A 16,735-nucleotide genomic window follows, 5' to 3' on the forward strand; every position below is an offset into this window, starting at 1 on the left:
ATGCATTTCACTTGGAAATCAAGGCCCCAGGAGAGAAACTGTTGCAATAAATATTGAGATTATTGGACATTTGTAAATGTAAAGTTATTTCCTGCCTTATTGCATTTAAGTATTTTGTGAAACAGAAGTTAGGTTTTCTATTAGTTGTAAGAAAGAATTATTAAAACGATCATAAACAAACACTAGAAATTCAACTCTAGTGTAAAAAATCTAACATATAATTTTACATTTTGATATTTGTATTTGCTGCAATGAGAAAGAACGCCACAACCAACAAGAAGAATCACTGATGTCCACTTTATTAGTTTTGAGTTTGGGTAAAGATGTTGGCCAAGTGATATTGTGGTGATTGCAGACACGTCTCAGAAAGCTCAGAGAAGAGCTAAGACGGCACAGAATAAGTTGGCCACTCGTCAGGTTGCTTAAGGCATGACAGAAAGAATAAAAACCATGTTGGTGTACAATGTGGTGCTTAAGTCCTCAGTGGCTCTGTAGTGTCATAATTCTGATTATTCAACACACTGTGCAATCATTTAGGCAAATAAAAAGCAGCTCTGCAGTTCATGTAAAAGGCTCTTCTTTGACTTGCAGGTCTCCACGGTCTCTTTAACAGGCCCTTGTTGCCGGGCAAACTTCTCCCATGAACTCGTCCTCTACAAATGGGGCAACTGCTGTCTTAAGGTGATGATTCATAGGAAATAAGGACAGCACTGTTCAACTTGTATGTCACACATACAGGCTTAAAATAATGATAAAAAAAAAGAAAACACAAAGCAAACAATACTCCGTCGGAACAATATGCATTGTGATACTGCGAGTGAAAAACACAAATCCGGATGGATTTCTCTCAGACCCACAGTTTCCTGAAAGTGTGTTGCCTTCATGCAAGGTAAACATCTTCATTTTGTGCTGCCTTTAGGTGGATCCTAGACGCTCTTCTGGCTTTATGACTAACTCGGTGACTCTCCCGGTGCTAAAGGAATGCTTTAGAAAAAGAGCAGCCCATGCCTTTATTTGCCTTTTAAGTGTTTTTAACGGGCTATAATGTGGCTTGTGTGCAAAATTTTGCAAGAACAAAAAAAATATATATATAAATACACGTATCACTATGCCTCTTTCAGATTTATAGGATTATGATCTGCTTGTACACATTTATCATCAGTACCTTAAATTGAATTTTGTGATTCTTGCTCTACATACAGTACAACAAATGAGGAAAAAAAATTGTAACACTGCAACTACAGCTGTCTGGAGTAAAAAGCTCAAAATCCACATCACACATGGCAGTTCATGGAAAAACAAACAAAAACAAGAATGTTTCAGCGCAAATAGCACCACCGTGGACATCTGCAATACTTTCAGCGTGCTATGGGTTCTAATTCATAAGATCAGATGAACTTCAGATGGTTGAGAAGCTTTTGTTCTTTTTGGCGTAACATGCAACAGAGCAGCGAACGGCTGTTTAGTCCGTGTCTGCTCTTATTAGATGACAATAATGACGTTTTCTAAAAAAAAAATAAAAGCCATTAAAACACAGGCATACAATGCAAACCTCTAACTCCCCACCTACACCACAAACTTTATAGATGATCAAGTTAAACATTCACCAAGAAACATAACTCTGACCTCCAGGCAACAGTCGCAACCAAGATCCACCTGATCACAAACGGGAAACCAACAAAAAAAAAAAAAAAATTACTTCACTGAGAGAAAAGAACAGAAACACAAGTTAGAGGGGATAAAACCTAAACAGAGGCAGATGGATCATTTGAGTATTTTAATTGAATGGGACGACAGGTTGGGAGCTGACAGCTGTGGACACGGAGGCGTTCACTGACTCTCGTCGAGCGGCCCTGTCAGCGTGTCGATGCTGCTGCTGTCTGTGTCCGACGCCAGCGTGTGCTCTGTGGACATGGACGAGATGTCGTTGGCCGAGGACGACTGGGAGGCGGAGCTGGACGCCACATCTGAGACGTTGACACGTGAGACAGAACCAGGACGGCGATTAAAACCCTCCAGGTGAAACCCTCCTGAGAGCAGCTCATTCCAGCACACTTCCATCCACGTTAAGACAGAAACAGTGGCGCATAATCTGAACCAACCTGAGCAGTCTTCTTTCATTAGACCGTTCTTGTTCCTCTCCTCCCAGTCCATCACTTCTTCATAAATAAGCTCTGTGCAGAAATAGAAAAAGTAAGGTCAGATGGAATTTCGGCTCTTTCTGTTACGATTTATGAAGCTGTAGGTAAATAAATGTGATGTCTGTATTTCTAATAATAGTAAACTACACAAAGACAAAAATGATTTTTTAAAGCTTTTACGTTTCCAATGGTGCCACACAAAATTAACAGCTTGTTTGATATTTTCATTCCGTCTCTTTTCCTAGCGGGATATCGAATCAAATGATTACAATCAGAGTATTTCATGAGAAAATGGGTATATGTGTGTTCCTTCAAAAGGAATGATCAAAATATTATAAGGAATGATCAAAATATTATAAGGCATAATCCACATTTCAAATTGATAGATTTCAGAGGTTATTTTTTTACTTCAGGGTTCAAATATGCAAAAAACACGAAATGTAAGAAAGAAGGAATAGATGGATGTGTTGGCAGATGAAGGGCCGGATACACACTGATGGATGGAAGTGTGGATGAAGGAAGAGAGCCAGATAGAAGGCTAGATGATGAATGGATGAAAGGAAAGGCAGATAAACTGAAGCAAAGATGAATAGATGAAAAAACTAATTAATACAGGGATGAAAGGACAGATCAATGGATCAACAGGTAAATGGAGAGATTGAAGGAGATGGACTGATAAATGTATATTTGTAATAGTTCATTTGCAACATATACAGAAAACAACTGCATAAGAGGCAGGTTGTCAGAAGCAGCTTATTTTTTTAAACTTTAGATATTTATCGTGAATACAATGGATCTGAAAATACAAATAATGTTATACTCCATTGTCTCTGTCATTTCTGCAAAACACACAATTTCCCAGTTCCAGACTTGCAGAATAATCTGAATAAGAGGTAATGCAGTTTTGTGTCCCTAGAGGGCGGTGTAGCACCTTTCCACTGCTCGATGGTGTGCTCTCGCTCTTCCAGCTGCTTATCTGAAATCTGAGGAGGAGGCTGAAACACAAAAGGAAACAGATCCGTCAGAGTAATCGCTAGCACCGTTCCTGTGCTGAGAAAGTCTACCACCAGTTTCCTCACCGCGTCCGCCTCCGCAGGGTCGTACCACACGTGGATGTAGGGGTGATGAAGGGCTTCCTCTACCGAGATGCGGCATTCTGGATCAATGACCAGCATTTTGGAGAGCAGATCCCGAGCTTGAACAGCTGTTTAGGCAAAACAGGACAAGCATCACCGTCTCTGTAGCATCTCTAGGGACAAGCTGGTGACTTTCGGTTCCCAGGCCAGCTTTTATGCAAAGCATTGGTTTTGTTTAAGTGCCCAAAGCTCTTACTTTTCACTTTGTCTTGTTCAGATTCAGAAGGAAAAGCCCAATCCGGGAACAGCTCTGTGAAGCTGACGCCTGGATACTGTGGCTTGTTCATCACATAGTTCCTTACGGTCTCCATCAGTCGGTTCATAAACTCGAGACTGGGCGTACCCAGAATCTCAATCACTTTATTCCACTGGTCGATGTCTGGACAAAGCCATTTGTTACGGAAAATTGTAGGCATGTACACTACAATTATACATGAGAATGAAAAAGCCCTCATGAGGAGACAGTCAAGTCCTGAAAATTTAAACAAAGAACATAAAACAAGAAATCCGTGCTAAGATTTTAGTGGGCCATAAAGTGGTGAAAAGTGTCAATAAATTTAATATGAACAAAAAACCTAATTAGGAATCATAACCTTTACAGTAATAATTTAAATACATTTGTTTATAGCCCAATTTACTATGGAACCCCGAAACAACTCCAGTGCAGCCAATTGCTTTATAAGCCATCTGATTAGTAAATATTAAGTGTGTCTCTACAAACCAACCCCTATAATTAAGCACAGTAGAGGCAGCATCATTCTGTGGGACAAGGAGCTAGTCAGTGTTGATGGAGAGATGAGATGGATGTAAACACAGGACAACACTGGAAAAAAAAAAAAAAAAAAACTTTCAAGGCAACTAAAAGCTTTGAGACTCCAGCAGGACGACAACACTAAACATACAGATGGAGCTACAGTGGAACGGTGTGGAGCAAAAGCAAATTATATGCTGGAATGACCGAGTAGAAGACCAGGTCTTAAAAATCTGTAAAAGGTTTTCATTCCCAGATATTTCAAATTTTGCATACCCAAGAATATGTAAAAAAAAAAAAAGACTACTATATGGTTCTGCAAAACTAATAAAAAACATACTGCAGCTGTGATTACAGCAAAAAATGGTTTTACAAAGTATCCAGTCAAAAACTTTAATATTCTTTCATATTAAAATATTTTTTAATGTAGTGCCATCAGACTGAATCAGTGGTAGAGCAGATGCTTCACGTGAAGAGACTAAAGACCTTGGTTCAATTCTCAAGCTCATTTCTTTCTCGCTGATTCATCATCTTCTCATTTTAATTTGTTGCTGGCTATAAGGTGCAATGCTACATCAAGTAGGGATCTGACAGTCTGCATTTAAATGTAGGCATTTGTACTTCAACAACTGATAAATATGAAGGAGTGGAGAATCCATCTCGCTCTCCATGTTTGTCTGTCAGCGTAATGGGCTGGGCGGGAGGCTCAACTTCATCAAGTGGATCTTGACATTTTTCGGTTTGGTCCCCAACAGAACATAAATACAAGCGAAGGCAATTATGTTGCAGGAGCAAAACCTGGTATATAACCTGGTATCACCTTGTTCATCCTTCCCCATTCAAAGCTACTCGCCTACAACGCAGTCCCTGGTAAGTGAGAGGCGATAATTAGAAACAGAGAGACAAACACTATAAATGATAATGATGCAAATTATTTCAGCCTGATTCCACCTGACAATTAGGGAGACTGCAGTCGTCTGAACCAGAAATTTTCTGATTAATAAACATTGGCGGGAACACATAAAATCTTAGCTAAAACCCAGATCTGCTCTAAATAGTAGGCTTAAATCTAAAACTATATAGATCTATGACGTCAGACTTGCATAGTGCTTTTCCAGACTCAAAGATGCTTTAAAATGAAATGAATATTTACGACAATAACAGAAAACATCTTGATGTGTTTGAAGGACTGCAAGACAGAACGCTCTGAATGTTAGACACCAACAGAGACGATGAGAAGAGTGAAGGATACGATCGGTGCCCTGGAAGATGACGCTGCCTTTTACCATCTCTCCCATGATGCACCCCACTGACCAGATGTCCACTGGGAACAGAAAACACACACAAATGTGACACACAAAATCTCACAGACAAAAATGATTGCACTGAAATGATAAAATAAATCAAAAAACAAAACAAATACACAGTGACACGTCACAGTAAGGCTGTACAGATGAACTACAGACATATGGTTTGCTCTGATTGTCAAACACTGAGATGCCTCATTGTTTTCAGAGAAATGTTCTGCTGATTTCTTCAAGCGGTGCACATCTTCAGTCTGGCTTCAAACCGGCTGCAGCCTTCCAGGCCTTTTTCTCGCCTACGCTTATCAGTTTACACAGGTGTTGCTCTCTCCTTTGCTTTCTCTTTGCATGTGCATGTGTGTGTGCGTGGGTGTGTGTGTTTTTAATAGAGGAGGACGGAGTTTGTCTTTTCCCCTCGCTCTCTTGAGTTGCCTGTTTGCTCAGGAGCATTAAGAAGTGGCAAATGGCCATTTACTGTTTCCTCCGGTCCACTTTCCCTCAAGCTGAAAGCTCGCTCTGCCTCTGATGAAATCTCCAGAGCTCTGCACATAATTCCGAGTCGATTCTTCACAAATATCACATGAATCATAAATGTAAACTTTACACAGAGTACACCAGAGATTTTTCGGAACGTGGGGGGAGAACACCCCCTCTCACTCTTGAGTGTTTTCATCAATGTCTCTGAGAGCATGACTGACTTATATAACACAGCAACAATTAAGCAGTGATATTTGACGTAAGATATGACTATGTAACAAATAAACAGATCTATCTAAAAGGTGTTTACTTTGTGTGGATCATGCTCTTAAAGCACAATCTTCTCCTTTTGCTTGACTGACCGACTTTAATTTTTCTATCCCCTGTTCCAGTCCACAAGCGACTCCTGCTTTCATCAGCTGCTCATGTACAAATCCCCAAAGATGCATATGGGTTCACACCAAATGATGACAAGTGGAGCCATACAGACACACAGCATTTATAAAATCTACACAATGTTTCACTGAAAAAAAAAAAGTCTACATAAATGATTTTCTTGCAGTCAGTTAAAAAAAATTCCCCAGAGTGAAAAAAGAAAAGAGCCAAAAAAATGTCCAAGTTACATTGTGGATTAATCGCATTGTTAACTTGGCGATTTAAAAATAATAAGAAGAAATTTAATGCACTACATGTCAAATTCTTTTTAGAAATTCTCAAACATGAGGGGATTCTTGTCTATGTTAAAGTGACATATTGTGTTCAGTTGCATGTTTTTAAGCAATGTCTGCTGCCGTTTTCTCACACACAAACACACATGTCCATGTTCTAATTCTGGCCGGTCAGGAGCAACTCGGCTCCACTGGTGTAAAACGCAGCAATGACTAATGTATTGTAAAGCTGAGATGATATACATAGACATTTCTATTGCATGAAATGGTAACAAGAAGGCCGGCAAAGTCACTTTTATTCATCTCCTTGGCAACTACCAGGGCATGGAGACGTAACAGTCTTAAGTGTTTAAAAATATGAGTCTTTCTGGGATGCGTTTCAAAGATAGAAACATCATAAACATTTTAATGAAGGTTTTCTTGGAGTGACAAGGAAGGATACAGTCCTTTCCAGGAAAGAGGACTTTATGACAGATCATTTCAGCCATTATGCAGCCAACTGACCACAGGTCCACTGAAGCAGAGTAGTTGCAGATTGAAAGCATTAAATGACATTGAATGGCTAAAATTGCCACACAGAAAACTAACAGCAGAACTGGATCAACAAGAACAGACAGTTGAAATTGTTTTCGATTGTAAAGCAGAAATTTGGAAACTATCAAGATATGAAATACATTTATGTTCCTGTTTGAGAATTATTAAGTTTCTGTGAAAATCTGGAGGGTGTTTTTTCTTACCATTCTCCTTATACTTCATGCCCAGAATGACCTCCGGGGCGCGGTAGTATCGGGTTACTACATAGGGGGTCATCATGAAGTTTGTGCAAGCCGTCCGTGCAAGTCCAAAGTCAAGGATTTTCAGGGTGCAATCAGACTTCACAACAATGTTGCTGGGCTTCAGATCCTGAAGAGGAAAACAACAAAAGTATTAAGAGATGTTAGGTAATATTCCTCAGAGTTTACATCTCAGTGATTTCGCCCAAAGAAAGTTTAAGCAGTGAAATGCTCAAAGAAAAATGTATAAGGGACTTGGGAGCTCTATCTCAAGTTCCACAGGCTCCAGTCAGTGGGCTAAATGTGAAAAATCATGACAACACAGAACAAGTATGACTTGTTTTGAAGTCAGCAGCAGCATAGTATTTATTTCTAATAATTCAAAATATGGCAGTGGAACCTACAAAGATGCCTCTGAATGAGCCATAGAATATGAAAACGAATGTCAGAAGATTTGTCTCCACCAACTATCAAGCAAGGTGGAGGAGGGTTCATAATTTGGCCTTGTTACCCAGAGGATAGCTAATCACTGAGCTGACCATGAACTCCTTTGCATACTGAAGCATCCAGGAGTCAAACTACAGGATGAACAAAAATGACTAAATTATGGAGTTTGCATATCTTTCCCTTCACATTTAATGACTAGGGAGGAGAGTTTAGGACTTTTGTATTCAGGCATCTCCACATTTTTTCTTAATACTTTTAACAAAAGAGAGGTAAGTAAAATGCACCATATTCTGTGTAGATTCAGCTCAAAGCACAAACACCTGGACTTACTCTGTGGATGATCCCAGCTGAGTGCAGGTGCCTGATGCCACAAAGGATCTGATAGAGCAGGTAGGACATCCTCTCGTGGTCCAGGTCCATGTGAATCACCTGACATAAGCTGGCATCCATCAGCTCCATCACCAGGTAACTAAAGGAGAGGAGGCATGAATGATGCAAGCAAAGAAGAAACAATGAAAAAGAAACTGAAAAAAAAATGGACAGAAAAAGAAATTTGGATAAGATATTTGGACTAAGCTCTAAAGAAGCCTCTGCTGTCACTCACAGATCCTGGAACTCCTCCAGAGACTTCTGGGGCGTGAAAACATTGATCAGACGGATGATCTGCAAGCACAAAAAACAGGCCATTAGTTCACTCTGTTACTCTCCCATTCACTTCACTGCACAGAGCTCACTCTTTTCTCTTCTCCGGTCTGTTCATTTTTTAAAGTATTTTATACAGCGACTTCCAGAGCTTCTTCCAAAAGAATGATTTGATCTTACAACAGCTTTATTCTGCTGCACAACTAAATAAATCACATTTTTATTTAAGCTTATTTGCAACTTTACATAAAAAAATAACATTCTGTTGCTTTGCATTAAATCTTACATTTTTGTGGTTGACACATTTCAGCAGAACCAGTTCCCTGTAGGCCCGCTTTGCATGGGTCTGGTTCTGAAAGGGCCGACAGAGCTTCTTCACAGCCACTGGTATGCCGAGGACCGTATCCATAGCAGAGCTAGTCACACATTTCATGAAAAATGAAAGAGGAAATAAAGGTTAGAAGTACACATGTGATTCTTACTGAAAGAAACACTTCCTCGCTCAAGGTAGAAAGAAAAAAAACTGCCAAGTTACATTTTTACTGAGTTTCTCTCATTTTAAACAAGACAGAGCTGTGTGTAGCCCTTCAAACAATTGTAAGGTCAGTGGTAACAATGCAATATAGGATTACACAGAAGACGTGTTCCGACTAAAACAATTTTTGACTGCATTAATAATGTAATATTATACATCCATTAAGATATAGAGAACAGCTCAAGTTTATTAATAATACCACTTCTATCTAGCGTGGCTTTTGAAAATCATTAGAAACACATCCAAAGTTTTCAAAAGCCAGTCATTTGAAACTTTTTTAGAATTACTATTGTTAAGAAAAAAAATCTGAAATGTCAGAAATTTTAATTAAAAATCTGTTTTTTTTTCTAAGCGGAAACGTGTTGCGCTAACAACTTTCATGTGGAAAATTGACAGTAGAGTGTTGCTAGAGGAATCACAAAAGCTGAAAGAAGGTTTCAGAAAAAAAATCTTGATTTCTTTCAGATTTTTTCTGAACTGCTGTTTCAGGCTGCATGTTTGAATAGGAAGCAAAACCTCAGCAAATAAAACAAGAGTTGAAAATATTACAGAAAAGTTGCTCTGCAACCTTTGGCTCTCTTGGCAATTTGTCCAACATGTTTGGACAAATCGCTGCTGCTTTTAGCACGTTCGCAGTCTGCAAAGAATTTCCACTACACAATAAGTCAAATAGTACAAATAAATACTTCATAAACACAGACAGTTCCAGAATGAAACATTTTAATGTGCAGTAAAAGTTAGATTTAGATTTCTTTTTGAAAACAAAAGATAGAAAAAAAACTTTTCTAAAGTGCAAATGTAGAAATTAAATGATGGCTTACTAGTGTTACTTAAGTTGGCAGCCACTAATAAAGGTTGTTAAACACAGCTATGTAAAATATTGTTTCATTTAAAATTAAACTAAAAGGTATTTTTGGGTGACTTTTCTCTCAAACACATAGTATTATATCTCCTGTGCTCTGAATAGTAATGATTGTTCACAGCAGAAATGCTGATCAGTTACAGTTGATCAATTCATCTCTACTAAGAGCATCACTTTGGTCTGACACAGAGCTGTTCTACACTTTAACATCAACTGTCTGGTCTACAGGTAACCCTGCAAGATTCATTTGACAACCAAAAAATCTTTAATTTTCCAAAAATATTAACTCAATTGTTTTTATAAAATGAGGTGCAATAACTATTCATAACATATGAGGAAAGTCTTGGCTGACTTTGATATTTTGAAGAGTGCTAAACCTTTTTTTTTTTTTTTTTGCTTTATCAGGAATAGATTGCATGTGCCTTATGACTCTTTTATAACTGCATAGTAGAAAAAGATGCAAAATGGCCTAAAAACAACCTGATTATGAAAGAATTGGGAACGAGGTCTGAAAATTTACAGCACTGAGCTACTTTCCCAGCCAGTAAACAAACGCTAATAGAATCTCACCAGACAATGCCTTGGGCCCCTGAGCCAATGGCACGAAGCTGCTGGTAGCGCTTGAGCACAGTGAAGGTGGAGTCCCCCACCTGGACACTGTAGAACTGGCCCTCCGCCTCACTCATCGTGCTGAGAAGTCAGGACCAGCAGCACAGTCTGTCCACACACAAAAACATGTTAATAACACTCAAACAGGAGGATGAAGAACACGCAAAGGCTGGTTAGCCTGAGATTGGGTTTCTTGTTTCTTTTCCAGATCAGTCTAAAGTCTTGCTGCTCTCTTTCATCATTCTACAACAGAAGCAGAGTAGATATGCTGATGCTGAAGCTGCTAATGTTTTTGGTCTGTGACTGTATGTGAACATCAAGGTCAACAGAGAAGCCTGAAAGCTTGATGAAGAGTTCCTGAGGCTCCTGCTGCCATCTTCAAACTCGGACTGACACGCTCGTGCTAAATAAACACAGACAGAGCACGCTGACTAGCAGAGGCAGCCGTGGGCTTGGACATGTTTGAGATCTGATGGCACATTAACTGTACAGCAGGAGTACATACATGTTAGAAAAATACACAACACGTTTCTGGGTTTCCAACATACAGCCGTGATAGCGCCGATTCCTGGGGCAGGAAGTGGAAGGGTGTTATTCTTGGCAGTCATTTCTCTGTGTGTGTTTGCATGTGGGCGAAGACACACTGTCATGTAGCTATGCAACAGCAACGAGTCATGACTGTTTGCCATTCCCTAAAAAAACAGCCACAAGTTAAATGGAGATGGATTTTTTTTTTTTAGCTCTTTGACATCAACTGGCTGGTCTGGATGCTCTAGATAAAATCCACACACAGAATCAGCAGCGCAGAGCTTATGGAGACTTGATGTAACATTTTAAAAAATGTTAAAAATACTGTGCCTTTCCAGGTAATCTTTCTTGACTTCTTTACATTCGTTTCACAATATTTTCACAATGTTTATACAGTGGAAATGTTTTAAATGTCCTGAAGATCCCAGAAACTAAGAGCGAGGAGGAAAAGATACGATGAAGAAAGAAGGAAGGAAAGACAGGATGAGACATTCAAGCAAAACAAAGGATAAGATTTAAACATATGATTGGAAATAAAGGTTGGAAATACACAAATATTTTTCTATGCTGTTTTCTTTTTCCCCTCTTATCCAGACCTTGAAAATAATGAAAAAAATTCTGTGTTAAAACCCTTATATCAGTGTTTGTTTTCACACAGAAACACAGTGGGTTTTTTTTAAATATATTGCGCTGATTAATATTACAACTTTGATAACATAACTTGTATATATTATTTGCACAAAGAGAGTACTGTGTTTAACAAAAAACTTGGGAATAGAAAAATAATGAGGTCCTGTTATATAAACAGTGATGTCTGGTTGGCCTCTGTGGCTTTGAGGCAACAATCTTTCTCAATCGTTCATCTTTCGCAGTTCTTAATTGCTTTTCTGGAAATGTTGGCATTTTCAATGAACCTGAACAATAATCTGGTTTGAATTTCCTGTCTTTTTGAATGCAACTTTGATTTCTCATTGTCATCTTCACATCAGCTGAAACACCATTGGAATGGCCACACACTTTTCTCCTAAAACTATACAACAGTGTTCATGTATAATAACGTAGCCCTGCAACATCACTTAATTCAAACCATGCTGTGAAGGTAGCATGGTCTGGTTCCTAACAAGGCTGGCCAGTCACTTTCCCCATTTGGGTCACATGAGATGTGGGAAATTGAGGATCAGATTAATGACTGAACTTGAATCACTCCAAAAATATGATGATAGAGATAAACTCTAAATACCATCAATAATGAGATTTAACATGGCATCATGACAACTGAAGCTTTATTATTAAAAAACAAGACAAACAAAACATAATTTTCCTATACATGCACTTTAGGAATTTGCTGATTAAACAGTGCACTTCTTAAACACTTAAAGTTATTTCTAAACAACTTTTACCAAAAGCAACATTTTCTAATATCGAGCATCCCTAGTTAAAGTGGAGCCCAAAGCAATATTTAGAGTTAATCCTGAATCCTGTTTATGTTTGTTGCATTTGAAGATGATGTTTCCTAAAAGCCATTTCTCATTTGGTAACCTTTATTTGACTAAATTAACTGCACCCTAACCCTATAGGTTTTCTACCTTTATACTTCTGCATAAATCTTTCTGTCCATTTTTCTTTTGCTGTTTGGATTCTTTCTCACATCTATCTAGCTCCCTTCCTACACCTGAAAGGAGAGCTGTAAATAACTGTGTTCCTCCGTCAGAAATTTGTCATGGTGGTTTTTGGCACTGGGATCTCTTCACTCGTTTGGTCTTTTCTGGATTTCCCCCAGGTTTCCTCCCAGAGAAAGGCTGGCTGATTTATTTTTCTCAGCACTCTCGATATAGCATGCCTGCTGAGGTACTTGATGAAATAATAGCACGAGTAGGAAATGCCAAATGCTGGTGGACTGACAGCACTCAATTACAACATTGTGTTCGCTATTTAAATGTAGAAGAACCAGCACTAAAATACAAATATTTTTGTTTTTATTCAGAATCTAAAAATCTGAATTTAATCTTAGACATTTGTGCATATTTAAATAAGATTTGATGTTTGTGATTTGACTACTAAAGGCACCCTGCAAGGTGGATGAGTCACAGCATCAAACATGATCACATTTCAAGCTCTTAGTGGTGACCACATCATGGCAAAGCTGCTGCTGCAAATGTAGTCAAAATCTGAAGCACACCACAAGCCTCATTCTTTTGTCAAAAAGAACAGCAAAAGAAGAAAAAATGTACACAATGATGAAGTAAATTACTAAATGAAGTCAATATTTTAACCATCAAAAATCACAAAGACGTTTACAGAGGTTTGTTCCTAAGCAGTAAGAAAGCAGAGAACACACCAATCATTTACTGTCTTGAAGCATTTCAAGACAGTAGAGAAACGTTTTAGTTAATGTTTAGCAGCTTAAACATTGCTAAACATTAATTTAAAAGATAAAAAATATCTACTCTCTCTGAGTAAGGGAATAAATTATATTCAGATCTATCAAAACCTGGTTGTAGAAATAAAGAACATTTGAAAAACTTTTCTAGTTCACAAAAAAAACATGTTACTCAGTGAAGAGTGAAATGAAAGAAAAATACAGTAATTTGTGCAAGATGTATTTGTGAATTGAGGTTAGATTAACTGGGATTTTACTGACGTAACAGTTTAGATCTTGGTGTCATATTTGATTTTTGTTTTAAAAAATCAGATATGATACGACCTCACACTGAAAATGTTTCAAACTAAGTATTTTAGCAACAAAATAAAAAAATTGCCTTAAGTCGACCATTTCTCTCTCAGCTGTGGACAGATCAGATCAGCGTTACTTCATCCTGGTCCTAAGGGCTTCCTGTTCTGCATGTTACTTCACACACCTGCTTTGAATGAATGGGTGATTAGCAGACATCTGAGATGATGCTGAGGAGGGTGATGCCCTCCTCAGCATCATCTAATACATGAAGAACTGTGAGCCCTGAGGACCACAAACACATCATTGCAATGTTCAGCTTTTTTATCTCACTAAAAAGATTTTATCAGAATTGCAAGTCAGCTGCAAAAATCCTGACAGAGACTTCACATCTCTGCAATTTCTATGTTTCTACATTGCAAACAGTAAGTAAGGTGCTTTTCGTTACTGTTTTCCATAATAAGTAGTTGTAGCCCCCTATATACCGTATGCCTGATTTCATCATACCAGTTTTTCAGATTCCTCAGATCTTGTGAAAAAGGAACCGACAGTGACAACAAAGTGCAGGAGGAGGTTTAATTTTTTTTATTGACATCGTAAACTTTGTAATTCTTACATTTTAACGTCATCCAAGATTCCCTGTGTCTTCAGTTTTCTTATCCTTCATTTTACCTTAGATTGGTTGTATTTTATTATCATCTTTTTTTTCTTCTTTTTAAGTATTTGTGGTCCTAGTGGGTGTTGTTTTAGGATTCTGATATCGCTGAAGTCTTTCTCCAGCGCTTCTCCTCTTAATCATTATCATTATTCAATCAGTCCTTCTAACCACCATAGTCTCTGTTTACCTAATTTATTCTGTACTTTACTTTTAGAAATTGCATCAAACATCTAGTTTTTGCTTTGAGGTAATGAACCATTACCACTAGCAGAATTTTTTTTCCTTAGCATGACACTTGGTGTAGTATTCTTTGGTCTGAAAAATCCATCTTCATTCCAAATATTGTTACTGTGGCCAAACAGCTCAATCTCACCTGACCATAAACATGACTTGCTATCAATCCATTTCCATATTTTTGCTTACGTGAAATAATTAATAGCATTATTATTAATGTAATAACTACCACTCAAATATTTTAGCCGCAGAACACAAGGAATCGGTGCACATAAGCTATGATAATGTGAAACTAGAGTATTCTGCCTCAAGGTAACCATGAACCTCATATTCATACTCATATATCCACAAAGTCCTAATGGTGACCAGTAGGACTTTGTGGATATATATGCACGTTTATCATTTTACCAGTTAAAGAGCAGAAGAGAGCTGTGACCTTCACGTAATCATCAGCATCCTCCACAGTAACTCATCATGGCTATTGTCCAGCTCATCATGAGCCTAGCCCAGCTTTGGGGTCTGACGTGGCTCTGAGGAGGGAGGTGGATAAGGAGTCAGTGAGCTCATATCAGATTAACATGACCTGAAAAGTGTGTGTCATTGTCATGTTATAAAACAGCACACATCCACATCCAAGACCCTGCTGCTGCAGCTGCTGCAGCTGCTGCTTCACATGGCAATTAAGGATGAAGGGAAATCGGCAGGTAAATTCAGTGTATACAAGCTCAGTCTCAAATAAATTGGATGGGGTGAACATAGTACACGCGTTCATCACATCTGCAGCGCTGTTATGTGTTTCACAGCTGTGGGCATGTTTGTTGATCTGACCACGTTAGGCCCAATGAAATGCAACTCACTCATATGGGTGATTTGTGAACTGAGTGAATTGCTGACATGATGTTAAAGCAGAGGTATAACACGGAGGTATGCGAGCAATAAAGCAGTGTGACCGATGGTATTCGCAGCTTGGACACAAGAAAGCACCAAAATAAGCGCCACCTGAATTAACCAAATGCTTAACCGGACAACACAGTCGGCGGGGCCTAAACCATCAGCCTGGCTCCACTCTATGGGCAGCAATGCGGTAGTCGGGCCGCCCGGGCTGAGCTGGAAGCCCTGACAGTCCGAGAGGGACGACGACAGGAGGCGGTAGCTGCAGCAGTCAGACCTACCTTCTCCTTTCGCCGCTCCCAGGAAGCTCCCATGCATCCAAAACGGGAGTCAAACTCTTCCCCACTCTTTCAGGAACGACGGCGAAGTGTGTGTGTGTGTGGGGGGAGTTTAAAACAACCAGCGTCGTGACTCTCGCCACTGACAAGACAGACAGACAGACAGACCGACCCCTGGTCCGAGCTAACTACAGCAGCAGCGCGGCGCCGAGAAGCCGAAACAAGCAGAGGCAGAGCAGCGAGGAAAGACGGTGACGTCATTCCGCACAGTTTACGTTCACACACACACACACACACACACACACACACACACACACACACACACACCACACACACACACACACACGCACACACACACCCACACCCACGCACACACACACACACACACACACACACACGCACACACACACACACCCACACCCACGCACACACACACACACACACACACACACACAAAAAGGGAAAAACATTAACTTCGTTGAGAAAGTTTTTTTTTATTTTTTTTAGCATTTTTATTCGAAATAGCAAAAGGTACAGATTAAACTCTAGTTTTTAATCTCTACATGTTTTGGATCTGTTTCTGACACAAAGTGAAGACAGATGCCAGATTTACTGAATTATGCACTAGTTATAACATCTGACAGAACTTCCCATCAAGAAATCTGTGTAAACCTTTTAAGTATACACTTTGACTGTAATATGTCATTATGGTACAATTCTATTTCATCTAAATTTTACAGTTGGGGTGTATTTTTCGATCAATTTGTGTGTAAAAAAAATACTTTGTAGTGCAGCAGTTAATGCAATTTTAGCATACTAATATTTCATATGCTAGCAAAGGCTACTTACCAGACAATTTTAGTATGGATCAATAAGGAAATCCTTTAGTCATTTAAATGAATCAAAAACTGGTTAGGGATAAGAAAAAGCATAAAATAACAATATTGTACACAGGATGCAATATTCTTTATTCCACCTTTGTCTTTTCACCAAATTAATACAATTAATTTTTCTTTTATAAGAATTCATCATGACTGAAAATGTGAATAAATTGAAATCTATACTTAAATAAAGAAATCCAGTGACATGTAGGCAGTCTATATGTTTCTTGATGATATAAAAACATGGTA

At 38.7% G+C, this 16,735-nt stretch overlaps 1 protein-coding gene across 2 annotated transcripts; it reads right to left on the reverse strand.

Annotated features, from left to right (window-relative positions):
* Positions 1-283: 283 nt before the first annotated feature.
* Positions 284-15,849, reverse strand: mapk9 (mitogen-activated protein kinase 9). Of its 2 annotated transcripts, none has more exons than XM_055034063.1 (12): positions 15,609-15,849; positions 10,307-10,453; positions 8,626-8,755; positions 8,302-8,360; positions 8,028-8,166; positions 7,215-7,380; positions 5,281-5,352; positions 3,474-3,656; positions 3,221-3,345; positions 3,073-3,136; positions 2,103-2,174; positions 284-1,967 (listed from the first exon to the last, which is right to left on the reverse strand). In XM_055034063.1, the coding sequence occupies exons 2-12, from the start codon at positions 10,420-10,422 to the stop codon at positions 1,831-1,833; spliced, it is 1,263 nt and encodes a 420-aa protein (XP_054890038.1). In that variant the 5' UTR covers positions 10,423-10,453; positions 15,609-15,849; the 3' UTR covers positions 284-1,830. The 2 variants fall into 2 exon arrangements, with proteins under 2 accessions (XP_054890038.1, XP_054890039.1); XM_055034064.1 differs by lacking the exon at positions 5,281-5,352 and adding an exon at positions 6,920-6,991.
* Between the last annotated feature and the right edge of the window lie 886 nt (positions 15,850-16,735).

The sequence above is a fragment of the Poeciliopsis prolifica genome, unplaced genomic scaffold (assembly GCF_027474105.1).
Source record: "Poeciliopsis prolifica strain line A6 unplaced genomic scaffold, Auburn_PproV2 SCAFFOLD009, whole genome shotgun sequence".
NCBI classification, from domain to species: Eukaryota; Metazoa; Chordata; class Actinopteri; order Cyprinodontiformes; family Poeciliidae; genus Poeciliopsis; species Poeciliopsis prolifica.

Bases quoted from the DNA above. Each gene is read 5' to 3' on its own strand.
- mapk9 (XM_055034063.1), bottom strand. From the start codon at position 10,422: ATGAGTGAGGCGGAGGGCCAGTTCTACAGTGTCCAGGTGGGGGACTCC. The intron at 8,167-8,301 runs GTGAGTGACAGC...CCTCTCCTTTAG, and splicing joins CTGGAGGAGTTCCAGGATCT to TTACCTGGTGATGGAGCTGA. The intron at 3,137-3,220 runs GTGAGGAAACTG...TTTGTGTTTCAG, and splicing joins ACCCTGCGGAGGCGGACGCG to CCTCCTCCTCAGATTTCAGA.